The 13746-nt window shown below is 40.4% G+C and overlaps 1 protein-coding gene across 5 annotated transcripts in view; it reads right to left on the reverse strand.

Moving 5' to 3' along the window:
• The window catches only part of CCDC171 (coiled-coil domain containing 171), a 260589-nt gene that overhangs the window by 111651 nt on the left and 135192 nt on the right, over positions 1-13746 (reverse strand). For all 5 annotated transcript variants that reach the window (XM_034774120.1, XM_034774118.1, XM_034774119.1 and 2 more), the window contains 2 exons: positions 10129-10274; positions 8413-8467 (listed from right to left, as the gene is read on the reverse strand). In XM_034774120.1, coding sequence (XP_034630011.1) covers positions 8413-8467; positions 10129-10274 — 201 coding nt within the window. The remainder of the gene's footprint in view (positions 1-8412; positions 8468-10128; positions 10275-13746) is intronic.

Raw genomic sequence — 13746 nt, forward strand, 5'->3', positions numbered from 1 at the left:
CTTAACTGAAAACGTGTTAAAAATTGCTGTATATTATGTTGATTAAGAGGCTCTTTTTCATGTTATTGCCATGCACAAACTACTCTTCCAAACACATATATAGTCACAATACAATATTAAAGCAAATCTTACAAGTTATTTAAACAACATGAACTGCTGGATAAACAGTAGTTATGTGATGAGACATGGCTCATATAAAACTGATGGATTTTTTTAAAAGCTAGGCAAAGTCATCGGATTAATTGTCAGAGTGAAAGAGTACAATCCTGTGCTTAACTAGAATTACAGTGCACACTACCCCACAAAAAATCCATGCTCTGTTGGATAAGATGTTAATTTGATCCAGACCCTCTTTAGCAAACACTAACCATTGTGCCAAAGCTATGCTGTAGTTGTGGGCTGTGTACTATAATATGTCCCCTATGAACAGATTTCAATGACCTTGGGCTGGAAATGAACCCATGTCTGGAGAAAATAATGGCTAACGCATTAACTAATTTCACAGTCCTCCACACAAGGATATTTCCTTACTTAAGGCAAACTACACAAAAATCTTCAGACTTCCAAAAGAATGGAGACAGTCAAGCTCTGGAATTGGTTATTTAGATAAGTCTAAACTGAAAACACTTAAGCACATGGATATGACATTCTGCAATGTCTTATCTTTAGTTTGTCAAGGTTTTTAAATCCCTCTTGAGCTGGAGTACCATTTTTAGCTTGGCTAGGTCAGAATGACACTGAACAATATGAATGATGACACACTAGACAGCTATATGGACAGAGTTGTCATCAGCAAACCAGCTGTGCTAACACCTGTATGTCCTGCACAACTGATCTTTAGGAACAAGGATCAAGAAAGACAGATTAGTGGGGGGGACGGACAAAAGCTATTTACAAAATGTTAAAATTAAGGGGGAGCGGTGTTAATCTGAAGGAAGGGGAAAGAGAAGAAAATATTTTTGTATTTAATATGATCAGATACAAAATATGATACTATAATTATTTTCAAAAGCTATTTGGAAAGCTTTAAAATTTAATCAATTTCCTTTGTAATTTGTTTGTTCCACATGCACACTTATTTGCAATAGGTGTCAGATTAACATTACTGGAGACTGAAGTAAAGAACAGACACTGCACCCACAGTAGCAGTTCCTGTTTCCCCACATTTTCCTGCCAGTGTCTCTCAACCCTGTCCAGAAATAACTACCTTGGGGGGGGTGAAGTTAGTTAAGGCAAAAATTTTGAAACTTGAATTCCTAAAATTAGACACCTAAAATCAATACTTAGACTTCTAAATAATGTGGCTGATTTCCAAATGTGCTAAGCACCATGGATTTCATTTAATGAAGAGGGAGATGGTGTGCTCAAGCTCTTCTGAACATCAGGCCACTTTTATTTAGAAACCAAATATAGATTAGGGAGCCTAGCTGTAGACACTCAAGTTTGGAAATTTTGGCCTTTGCTTTCTGGCCCAGTCAATCTTCGGTCTAACTGTTGAGACTGACTGCACCGCATCTGAAGCGGGACAAATGTTGGCTGGGCTTGCCGAAGGAGGGTGGCTGTGCTTTATGACTGGGGGAATGAGGTCAGAGACTGCTGCAAAAGGTGAACACTGGTCAGCTTTGCGGCGCTAACTCACCCCCCCCACCAGTAATGTGAGGTCTGAAAGCTATAAAGGTGCAAGCCCTGGGCATGGGAAGCCCCTTTGTTCCACACATAGCAGACGCCTTGTCTCATTTCCAGTTTTCCAGATTTCGTGAGCTTGCACCAGGAGCTAGCAAAGAACCCGAGCAGATGCCACTGGCTCTATGGAACCTCGGCATATGATGTAATTGGTGGCATGGAGATTCTTGGCTCTGGGCACACAGCTGAGCTATGCAAGAAGTTGTTTTTTAATGAGTTCTTTCAATTTAAGGATCCAGAGAGCTGATCACCTATAGTGCCCATTGCGGAGGGCAGCTGTTGAGATACCTGGGGTCAAGGACAACCCAGCTGCTGGTGCCCCTTGACGATCCTGGCATAGTACAAAGGACAATGGGATCTTTCTGGAGAATGGGGCTTCACCTATTGGGGCTGCTATACAAGAGGCCATTGGGAGATGTCTGGGAACCCAACTGCATGGGTGGGGAGGCAGCCAAGCAAATTGCTGGCACCTCCTTGTGGCAGATGTCCAGTGAAGGTACTCCACAGGGAAGGCATCCAGTGACCAGATAAATGGCCTGGTAAGGACTTAAAAGGAGGTGCTGGATAAAGGAAAAGAATGAGGGAGGGGGGTTGGGGACTCCTATGATTGGTACAGCAGGGAGCCAACCCCACCCCCTGTTCATAGCCCACCTTAACCCTCCTACGAGGGGAATGGATAATAAGGTCCAAGCCATGGGTTGACTGGGGGGACCTGGATGGAAAATGAAGGAGGGCTGGTGAAAGCCCCAGGTAATGATTTGAATAAACGTGGATTTGCCTGCACCATACACTTTATCTGCCAGGTAGTCCCAGATATCTATATAATAAAATTGTGGCCTGATTAAAATCCATATCAAGTGTCTCCTGTCTTTCTTTCGGTATACCCAGACAATGCCAGTGAGTGTCACTTGCAATGGGTGTTAGAGAAATGGACACTGGAAGCTGGATTGAAACCTTGCTGTAAACTGATTTCTTACAGGCCATAAAACAACCGCCATAAAGTAAATGAATTTTTCACTATAGACTACACCTGAGGTAGCAGCCTAACATTGAGGGTGCAAGACTTGCTATCACATTAGTAATTCTTAAAGCTATCCACAGTACCACCTCAACTCCTCCTATCCCATTGTTCTATATCAGTGGTTCCCAAACTTGTTCCGCCGCTTGTGCGGGGAAAGCCCCTGGCGGGCCGGGCCGGTCTGTTTACCTGCCGCGTCTGCAGGTTCGGCCAATCACAGCTCCCAGTGGCCACAGTTCACTGCTCCAGGCCAATGGGAGCTGCTGGAAGTCGCACGGGCCTTGGGACCTACTGGCCGCTGCTTCCAGCAGCTCCCATTGGCTTGGAGCAGCGAACTGCGGCCACTGTGAGCCGCGATCGGCCGAACCTGCGGACGCGGCAGGTAAACAGACCGGCCCGGCCCGGCCCGCCAGGGGCTTTCCCTGCACAAGCGGCGGAACAAGTTTGGGAACCACTGTTCTATATTCAAAAAAATAATTTAGCATTAAAACATATAGTAAAATCTCACCCCTACACACACATAGTTGCATTGATTTTCCGAGGAGAAAAACAAAAAAGGATTAATTCGAGCCTCCCAACTTTCACAGTGGCTCTTTTTTTTACAAAAATTATTACAACCGAAGGGTCAAAGCTTGTTCTCAGTTACACTCATGTGAAACAGCCCAGTAAACCAATATATTTGTCATTTAGTCTTCTCTATAAGTTCTCATCTATAGACCTTTAATCTTTAGACAACAGTACACTTTTACACACTAAACCACAAATGTAAGGAATCAGAAGAAAAAATATCCTGTTAATATTTAAATTAAAATAATCTACTTTCCATATACACAAAGATACACCAGTTGTACAGAATAGCTGCGACATTTTAATTTTTTTTTTTTACCATTTTTTCAGACAAATTGTATCCCCCAAATGCATTATAAAAATAAATAATACAGTTAAAGTTAAAATAAAAAACCAGCAAAGGGAAATTGAAATTAGGAGTAGAGGACCAGGTGAGGAGAGACGTTTTCAAAAGACATTTGAAAAAAGATAGTTGATGGGTATAGAGCAGGGAGTTCAAACACTGGTCCTTTGGTTCTTACATGTGGCACTTGAGCATGACTGTGTTAAGAAGAAATTTGTATGAATGTGATCATGAATTGAAAATGTAATGCAGAAAGGGATTTTGGGGTTGGAGGAGAATTGTTCCTGAGTGTTTCATTAGCACAGGGTGAAGCTGAATGCAGGTTAAGTTGAACAAGCAGAACTTTATTAAACCTGTGAACTGCTCTGTTTATATGAATGAGTTGCTTCCAGCCTAACTCCCCGTGTTCCCTTGTTCGCACTGGTGACCCGTGTTTGATCTCTGAACTGTTCTCAACATGCCACTTTAGGAAGGGCAGCTGGGTTACTCTGTTAACAGGTGTTGGAACCTTGCTGGGAGATGCTAAATGATTTCTGCTAACTCACTGTGACAGGTGCAGCTCATTAACCCATCAGGACTAAAGGAGTGGCTTCTCTGGGCAGAGAAACCTAGGGTCTGGGCTTGAGTAGGAGTTGTTTATTTTGTGTTAATTCATTAACAAAGATAAACATCAGGAAGAGGGCAAGGTTTTGAGCCGACGCTGCCAATAGCAAGTGGTGTTAGATGAGGGTCAGAACACCACCAACTTAGAAGGTGCATCTGGGTTAAAACAGTTAAGAGTCTAAGGGGAGTGTTCACAATTTTATGGTCATGAATGGACTCATTGGGATGATTTGCCATGGCAGGATTGTGCAAATGAAGAAGTGTGGAGAGCTGGGATTTAGGGAGGCCTCAGAGAAGGGAGCTACAACAGTCACTTTGAGAGGAAATGTGAAATCAAGGCTGAGGATTTCAGAAGAGTTGGAGCTCAGCTATTGCTTTGGCTGGTTATATGATTATAACAGGTAATTCAAAAGTACTGTGTTTATAAAGCTAGTCAGTAAAAAGAACAGGTTTAGCATGTGCAATAATGTGATAAACAAATATATTACTATTACTAGGAAATATATAAAGTATTAATGAAATATGGTTTGTCAACATAAATACAACATGCATAATTATGCTAACATATTTATGATGTTTGAGAATTTTTCAAGTTTTTATAATACATTTTTTAATATACTGTTAGATTTTTAAACAAACTTCTTAAAGAAGTTTTTGTCAAGAAAAGTATGAACAATTACACTGAAGAGAAGAGCGAGTGCTAAGTATAACCTATGAAAAACTAGATTATTATAGCGTACACTTCACTCTGGTATTTTAACTTTTACAACAATGAATTGAAATTGAAATTAGAGTTCTAGGAGAATTTTGCTGATCAGTGCAGTTAAAGATTTTTCTTCAAAAACTGTGCCTGTCCCTTTTTTTCTATAGTTTATTTATTTAAATAAAAAATGGGTTAATCGAGCCCTGGTATAGATGACCACTGTAAATACAGTTGTGGTTAATGCTATTTTGTTCCCAATATGGAATGGCTTACAGTATTTCCAATCCCAAGCATTCAAAAATTATGAGTCAGGCCTCAAGTCTTGTGATTGGCTTAAAATCATGAGATTTTAAAAAACAGCTTCCTTTTATTTGCTTTCTGCTTTTCATATGTTTGGGGTACACTCAGGCCATGTTTTCAAACTTTTTTCCACATCCATGAGGGCTAAAAAAATTGCCCTTTTTAAAAAAAAAAAAAAAAAGGAAACCCAAGATTATCATGTAACTCACTTGATTTCAGTCCACAAGTGGGAGTTTAATGAAAAACAGCAAATATCAAGAGTCACATGGTAAACTTATGAGAGATGGCAACACTGACTTTAGTGTAAATTCTCTGTATCTTCCACTTTGTTGTGACACTCCAGTCAAAAAGAATCAGTCCTCATTATGGACACAAGAAAGCTTTTTTATGTCATTGAAAAAGTAAACGGTATAATATGTCATTAATATTTTAGATTAATGAATGATGGTTCTGCTCTAATTTTCCAATTGACTGTGCAAGACAGCTGCTATCCACTAGAAATAAAAATAAACATTTCAACACATGAAACATAAAAGAACAGCTACCTCAGGCTCGCGGTGCCCTTGACAAATAATTAAAAATGCAAACCAACACAGACACAAACAGTAGCCAACCAACCATAATCTACATAAAGAAACCAGTCCACAAAACTGAAATTTACTCACCTCAGAGCTCATAAAACTCTAACCAATTTCCCTACCCTCCAAATAATTTGCCTTCCACTGGGAGGATGAACAGACAACTGCACTTCAGACCAAACACTAACTTAATAAAAGCAGCCTTATCCAGAGCCTCCAAAGATACCTCCTAACCTGAAGGAGGAGGCCAGGGGGCTTTTCTGATTATACAATTTTAGATATTTTTTAAAAAAGGTAGATTTATCAGAAGGAACCAAAAATTCTGTATGAAGAATTTTCAAATGTGTTGACAGCAAAAATGACAAAGGTTCTTAAGATCTAAATGAAGGATAGAGGAAGGTTCAGCTTATCTGTCCGGATATAAATTAATACTAAAACTAATATATTAGGATTTGTTGAAAGAAAGAAAGTAATCATTCAGAGTATATCACTTCAACAGACCCCCCTTCTCACTGTTATGTGGACTACGATACCATGAAATTCTGCAACCAACTTGATACATTTGGGTATGATTTTCAGAAGTGCTGAGTATTCACAGCTGTAAATGGAGTCATATAGGAGCTATACTTTGAACATATAAAGTATAATGCTAAGCACTGAAAAAATCAGGTCTTAGGTGTCTCAAATTGGGCATCCAAAATTAGTGGAAACTTTTAACCTTACTCTCTGTGCCTCAGCTCCCCATCCATAAAATGGGGATAATACTATTGCCCCCTCACCTTAGGGGAGCATTGTAATAATGAATTAATGTTTTTTTATATACTATTTTGGTGAGTGCCACAGAAAAGCCCATGAGGAAATTTATAATTCTATCTTCAGAGCAGGGACTGAATTGTGTGCAGAAAATAAGATATGGGGCCACACAGTGAACAATGAGGATAATGCAAAACTGCATACTGATAGAGGCAGAAATCCTGTGAAAAATAATATGTGACAATGTAAACAAAGACTGTCATAATGTTTATACACAAAGGGGCCAAAAAGCAACCTTAATTCTGTTGTTTTCTAACTTTTGAGTGCTTGACTTTCCAACCATGATAATGTTCTCTTAACATAGGGATCTGTGTGTATAATTAGTAGGGTTGCCAACTTTCTAAGTGCACAAAACTGAACACCCTTGCCCCGCACCCTTCCCCAAGGCTCCAGCCCTGCCCCACCCCCTGCTCACTCCATTCACCCTCCTCTGTCACTCACACTTCCCCACCCTCACTTGCATGATCATTTTCACTGGGCTGGGGCCGGGGGTTGGGGTGAGGGAGGGGCTGAGGGCTCCAGCAGGGGGTGCAGGCTCCGGGGTGGGGCCAGAAATTAGGGGTTCAGGTTGCGGGAGAGGGCTCTGGGCTGGGGCAGGGGGTTGGGGTGTGGTGGGGGTGATGGCTCTGGATGGGAGTGCGGGTTCCAGGCTGGGGCCAAACGGTGCAGAGTGCGGAACGGGGTGCGGGGTGCAGGCTCCTCGAGGGAGTTTGGGTGTGGAAGGGAGCTCAGGCCTGGGGCAGGGGGTTCGGATGCAACAGACTCCGGGTAGCTCTTAACTCGGGCAGCTCCCCGGAAGAGGCACCATGTCCCTCGGCTCAGAGGCGGAGGCACAGCAAGGAGGCTCTGTGCGGTGCACGTTGCCTCCGCTCACAGGCACCGCCCCTGCAGCTCCCATTGGCTATGGTTCCTGGCCAATGGGAGCTGCAGAGCCAGCACTTGTGGTGGGGGCAGCGTGTGGAGCCCCCAATGCCATGCCTCCACCTAGGAGCCGAGAGGGACATGTCGCCGCTTCTGGGGAGCCACAGGGAGCCTGCTGCTTGGGGTTTACAATTTGTGACGAGGAAAACTATCATCATAAGATAGTAGAAATATATCTGATTTTCACTGGGTCATAAGGAAAAACACCCACAAAATGTCAATGGCATTTGTAATTTTAAAAAATGAGATATACTTCATATATTCAGTCTTGCTGGTATTCAAGATGACACTGCAATGCAGCAAAATAATACAAGCCAAAGGGTCAACTTTAGATTGCTATTCAATTTTAAAAATGGTTTAAAATCACTATGATGTTTTAAAGTGTGCATCAGAGTTTACCCATTTTTCTAATTCTATTTAATTATTACCAAGGATTAAAGTGGAGCATGAGAAGTCAAATGCTTTATGACCACTTGATATGGGCCCTTGTTGAATGACCTCTGCCTCACTCAGTGAATACACAGATCATTCAAGAGCAATTACACATAGTTTGGGATGATCAGTAGCATCCTAATTTACTTTAGCAAGCATAAAGAGTACTCGGGGGGAAGGGTTTGTAACAACTTTCATATTAAAAAAAATAAAAGGAACATACCTATCAACAACAATATTACAACATTTGGCTTGCTGATCTGAATGCTTTCTGGAGGTGAAAGAAGTTGAAGGGGGAGATCTTTTGATACTTTAATTAAAATTATGAATAAAGTCTTTGTACAATTTTAACCACTCCCACTATCAGCCTTCCTGAAAATAAATAAATTCCAAAAGCTTGGTATGACTTGAAATACAAATGCAACTGAGATGAAAGTGCTAAATACATCACCTTCTGTAGGGTGGCTTCCACAGATTTCATATGACTGGCAATTAATTCTTTATCTCTATTAAAGGAAGGAAAAATTAAGCCTTAGTAAAACAGAGGCTTTAGTAAAGACAGGCTAATTTTCTGCCAATCCAAATATCTTATCAACAATTTCATATTATACATTTTTTTAAACAATCCAGAAAGTATTAGATTCCTCCCGACCTTTTAACCCCCAAAATAAAGTAACGGGGATTCTGGCTCATTGGAGACAAGGAGGTCTTTTGAGTGTCTAAACTCATGCAGTACTGAAAGTACATAGACTGGAGTTAGATGAGATCCTGTGAAGGCCAGCTTCAGCACTGATGCCACAGATACCAATCGTTCAATATGAGAATGTCCAGGGTCTGACTCTGTCGGTATCAATGCAGAGATAAGAGATGATAGTATAGGTACCAAGGATACAGCAGGGTCCAATGGCACAGACCAGTTTGAGGCAGAACCTTTACTACCAAAGTACCAAATCTTTTTTCAAAGTATGGGTTGTAGAGGACATTTTAGATGCCCTGACAGTACTGGAGCCACTCAGAGCCTCAGTGGAACTCTCTCTTGGACCTGAGGTCTCCAGAGCCTTCTTCTAACTCAGGGACTGGGATTTCTTAGGAGATCTAGTACACCTACTTTTCTTGTTGGTACCCCAAGACTCTCAGTGTGATTCTCTCTTTACCACAGGCACTGATACAGATGCTGCCTCTCCTGAGGCCTTCAGTGACCAAGACCTGGAGATGGATGGTGCAGCAGCACTTGTATCTCTCAAGACTCTTGGTGACCGGGATCTTGAAGTGGACAGGGCATTAGCAGAATTCGACAGCTTGTTTACAGGGAGGTTCTCAGAGCCTGGGTCAGAAGCCAGTGTTAGGGCTTTCTCCATCATCAGTAATGCAAATTTGATCTCCTGTTTTTTCGAGATCTGCTTTTGAAGGAAGTGCAGCTCTTACACATATTGGGGACATGAGTATCTCCTAAACAATGGAGATACTGAGAACGTCCACCAGTGACGGGCGTAGCTTCCCAACAGGAAAGACACCTTTTAAAGCCTCAGGATCCTGGCATACCTCAGAACAGAAGTCTAGAATAACCCCTCAATCGGGGAAAAACGTACAAGAAGGGAAAATAATGACCCCAACAAACTACTAATAAGCTATACTAACTCTAACTACACTAGAAGCTAGGCTTGAGTAAGCGAGCATGCGCAACACTTTATTTCAGGCCAAACGCAGTAGACAAGGAACTGAGGATAGGTTGCCCACGCAGTTCTGTATATCCTCAGTACGGGGCATGAGGGTGTATAGGGCATATTTACAGGCCAAATGGACACTGCTACTGAAAATCTCCAATCAAAGGTGCAGGGGTGCACATGCTCTGAAGGGAGCACCCATAGGGACACTACTTGAAGAAGAAGATACATTCTCCAACTTGTAACAGGCAAACAAAAATGCTCATGCAATTACAGGACACAAATAGTGGAACACTTGTCTGGAATTATTATATAAAATACACACTTAGTAGACTGAACTAAGAGTTTTCTTTTTAGAGGATATATCACTGAATTTCAAAGAGCGAGAGCACTGTACTTTTGTTTTCTACCACTGCTTTATCTAGGGCTAAAACCCTGCGCATGAAAGTAAGAATTGATCTTTTGTCTGTTTTAAGTGATCTCCCTAAGGTCCCAGTGCTCACTTTGCTGCCATGCGGAGGGCACTCTCTGCATCGTGGATGCTCTCTTCCAGTCGACGCTTGTCCTGCTCCAGCTGGGTAAGATGTCTATTGAGCTGACGGAGAGATTGATCTTTTCTTCTCAGCTCCATCTTTGCCTCGGAGAGACTCTGCCAGCAGACAGAAAACAGAGTTACTTGTCAGCCCTGATAATTAACTTCAATTTATGCCATAGGCTATTAAACGACGAGGAATACAGACTGACTGTGAAGTAGATTTGGGCCATTACAAACCAAGGTTTTACAATTTTTCTACCAAAAGTATTATTTATTTACTAACACTACAGAAATCTAATTTTTTTAGTGCATCATACATTTATAAATGTTTTATAAACAGACAAAATGATCTGCTGAATCGAAGACAGATGCTACAGGTACAATACTTAAAAACTATATTCTGGGCACATGAAAATATCAGGAATATCATATTTTTAAAACTCCCAAATAAATATTAAGTAAAAATACTTCATAATAAAACAATTTACAGACAAAATAAAAATAAAAATGCAAGGTACTGTTCGTTTAAATATTGAGGAATATTACCCACCTTACAGAAATCAACAGAAAGGAGAGAGTCCAACATAAAAATACAGAACCATCCAACAGTTTTTCTAGTGTGCAAAATCAGTGTTAACTACACTGCAAGTTATGTCCAACACATCACATTATAGTACATCAACTATTTTATGACTTTTCTGATCTCCAATATATTTTGCATGTTTCTGTTTCCTAATGTATACCCAACAATCTCTTACTTAGCATTAAAGCTTAGTGTTTAAAATTAATTCAGATTAATTCAATAGATGTCAAATAGCACTGTAAGCTGAACAATAAGAAACCTGACTAGCAAAACTGCAGTCAAGGTTTTTTCACTGTTTCTGCTATAATGTAATATAGTAATCATAACATCTTTCAATTCATTGCTCCAATTCTCCTTCTCCCTTTTGTTAGGAGGAATCTTTAATGTTATAAACAGGAGTGTTAGTATTATGTTTACATTTTGGTAATATGTTTTTCTGTATTTTTACTGATGACCATCTATTTTGTCTCTTCAGTATGTAAAATATAATTTAAAAGGGAGTTGGCTATAAGTTTACTTTTATGTTAAATAGAAAAATTTACCATAAAATTTTCAAAACAATGTAGTGGGATTTAGCTGTGCAGTTGCAGGGCTAAGTCCTTGCATGCTGGCTTTGCAAATTTAGGGGATATATTCTCAGATCTGGAGCCAGGAGTTTTTATATTTGTATAGTAAATTACATTTCTATAGTTACTTCTGTCTGAGGATTTCAATGTTCTAGAAACTTTAATGAGTTAAGGGTCTGCTTTTCAGAGTCACTGAGAAGCCACAAGTCCAGCTGAAGTCAGTGGGCACGGGGGACACTCTGCACCTCTGACAATCAGGCCCCAGACATGTTGGAAAGTAGGCAACTTCCATCTTACAAATGGGAAGCTGAGGATCAGAGAGGTTAAGGTTTTTGCCAAAGGTGACATAGCAATCTGTAGCAGAGCTGGGAGCAGAACCTAGATCTTCTGATGCCTGTAAATAGTAAGATTTTGCTTCTCCTAACAAAGAAAATCCGGTTAGTCAAATTGTTTGATCTTCAAGTTAGAAGAATATCTTCCTGAGCAATCAATCAATCAATCGACAGACAAATGTATTGCTCTAGAGTTCTATTTTTGAATTTCTGGAAGGTAATCAGACATTTAAAAAAGAAATGTTTTACATCTTTTGCCTCCATTGTGGACTAATCCCTTTTGAAATTAAAAAAGGAATCATGTATATTGGCCGAGATAGAGAGGCTTTAAAAATTGCTACTATACATGTATAATATTTATCTTTTGAATATCATTTTAAACTAAACATTTGATAATAATGATCCATACTATGCACATTTTTCAAAAGGGCTTCTGAGTGTATTTTGTAACTTCATATTAAGAATGTTCTGTGTAGTTTATATTCTGTATCCATAATATTGAATGTGGAGTGCCATGAACATACATTCATAGCATACTATGACTGTGTGTTAAGTATACACAAAAGTCTGGTAAACATTTACAGGGCACTGAGACTATAACCAATCTGAAGATATCTCAGGCTTGCTAAAAGTCAATAGCACTTATATCTTTCTAAATACAGCCAGACAAAATTATCCGAAAGAAAGGAAATTAAAGAATATAAAACTAAATTGAAATAATGTCCACCTGCAAAAGAAATGAAATTCAGCATTTAAAACGAAAATGTCACACCAAATCCATTTAATTTTGTCAATGCCTAGGTACTGTAGAATCCTGCTACACTGTTTTATGAAACCTTCTCCCAAAGTCAGTATTACCAAGCCAATGCTTCAGTATTGAGCCAAAATGTATTGCATTGCCAGAGAAGCCCTCTTTTACATGAGATGTAGATTCCAAGCTCAGATCACTTGTGGTTATTAAAAATCCCAGGGAATTCTTTATAAAAGTAGGGAGGCGCTCCCTGGGTCTTGGAGCCCAGGCTCCAACCTGAGTGGGAATGTCTACACTGCTATTTTAGCCCAGTAGTTTGAGTTCGAGTCAAGTGACCTGGGCTCTGAGACTTGGTGCTGCAGGTTTTTCTTTCCAGTGCTGGCATACCCTCCGCCCCCTACAGGGCTTGTTAGGCATGTTTTCCACAGGAGGGCTCAGCCTCTGTGAGGGGGTGGAGAGAAGGATCAAAAGCCTCAGAGGCGTTTAATGACACTGACTCTCTTGTGACAATGTTAGATGGTTAAGGGGGAAGCAGAGAATGATACTGTTGGGGAGCAGTCTGACTCCCCAGAGGTTAGGGTGTTTTAGGTAAGATAGGCTTCAGTCTTTAGGTAAGATATATGCACACAGACTGTTTTATTGTTTTAAAAATCCTTCTGTCTTGTTATGCTGGGCTCCTACTGTTAAGATTAAATGATATTTTGTTTTTAAAAGGCTGTTTTGGGTAAATGTATTCACTGCTGGTCACAGGTCCCAAAGGGAAGAACTGCAAGTAGCCAAACCCAGTTAAACCTGCTGAATAATCACAGCTGGTACACAGGGTACCGTAGCCTTGGGTCCAGTCTAAGAGTGAAGAATGGCAGGATTCTTACTGGGAGAGGTGAAGGCTCAAGGGGTGCACTCAGAAGAGACCATAAGAGGGACCAAGGTGGAGCTGGCCCTGACCTGTGACAGGTGTTACCATCATGTACAATCTTTGCTAGCTGGTGCCAATGTGAAAATAGAACATGGCAAAATGAAAGCTCTTAATGCACTGATGCTATATTATTTTAAATGGTTGGGGGAACAATTTTCAGAGGTCTTCAAACAGTCACCAATTGTATTTGCCATAAAAGCTCCCACACTTAGGCACAATGGGTGATTTAAAGACAAAAGTTTCAGCCTTATGTTTGAAATTCCTTGCCATTGTGGGTTAAAGACAAACCTTTTAAACTGTTTGAACACCATTTATACTGCTTTAAAGGAAGGGCTGCTAAGCCTTTTTTCCCCTTTCTTCAGATTGATCTAATTAAAACCCTTGATAAACTTTATGGACTCTAATATTTCTAGCTGAGTGACTGAAACCAAGAGGGTG

The sequence above is a fragment of the Trachemys scripta genome, chromosome 6, assembly GCF_013100865.1.
Source record: "Trachemys scripta elegans isolate TJP31775 chromosome 6, CAS_Tse_1.0, whole genome shotgun sequence".
Lineage (NCBI taxonomy): Eukaryota > Metazoa > Chordata > Testudines > Emydidae > Trachemys > Trachemys scripta.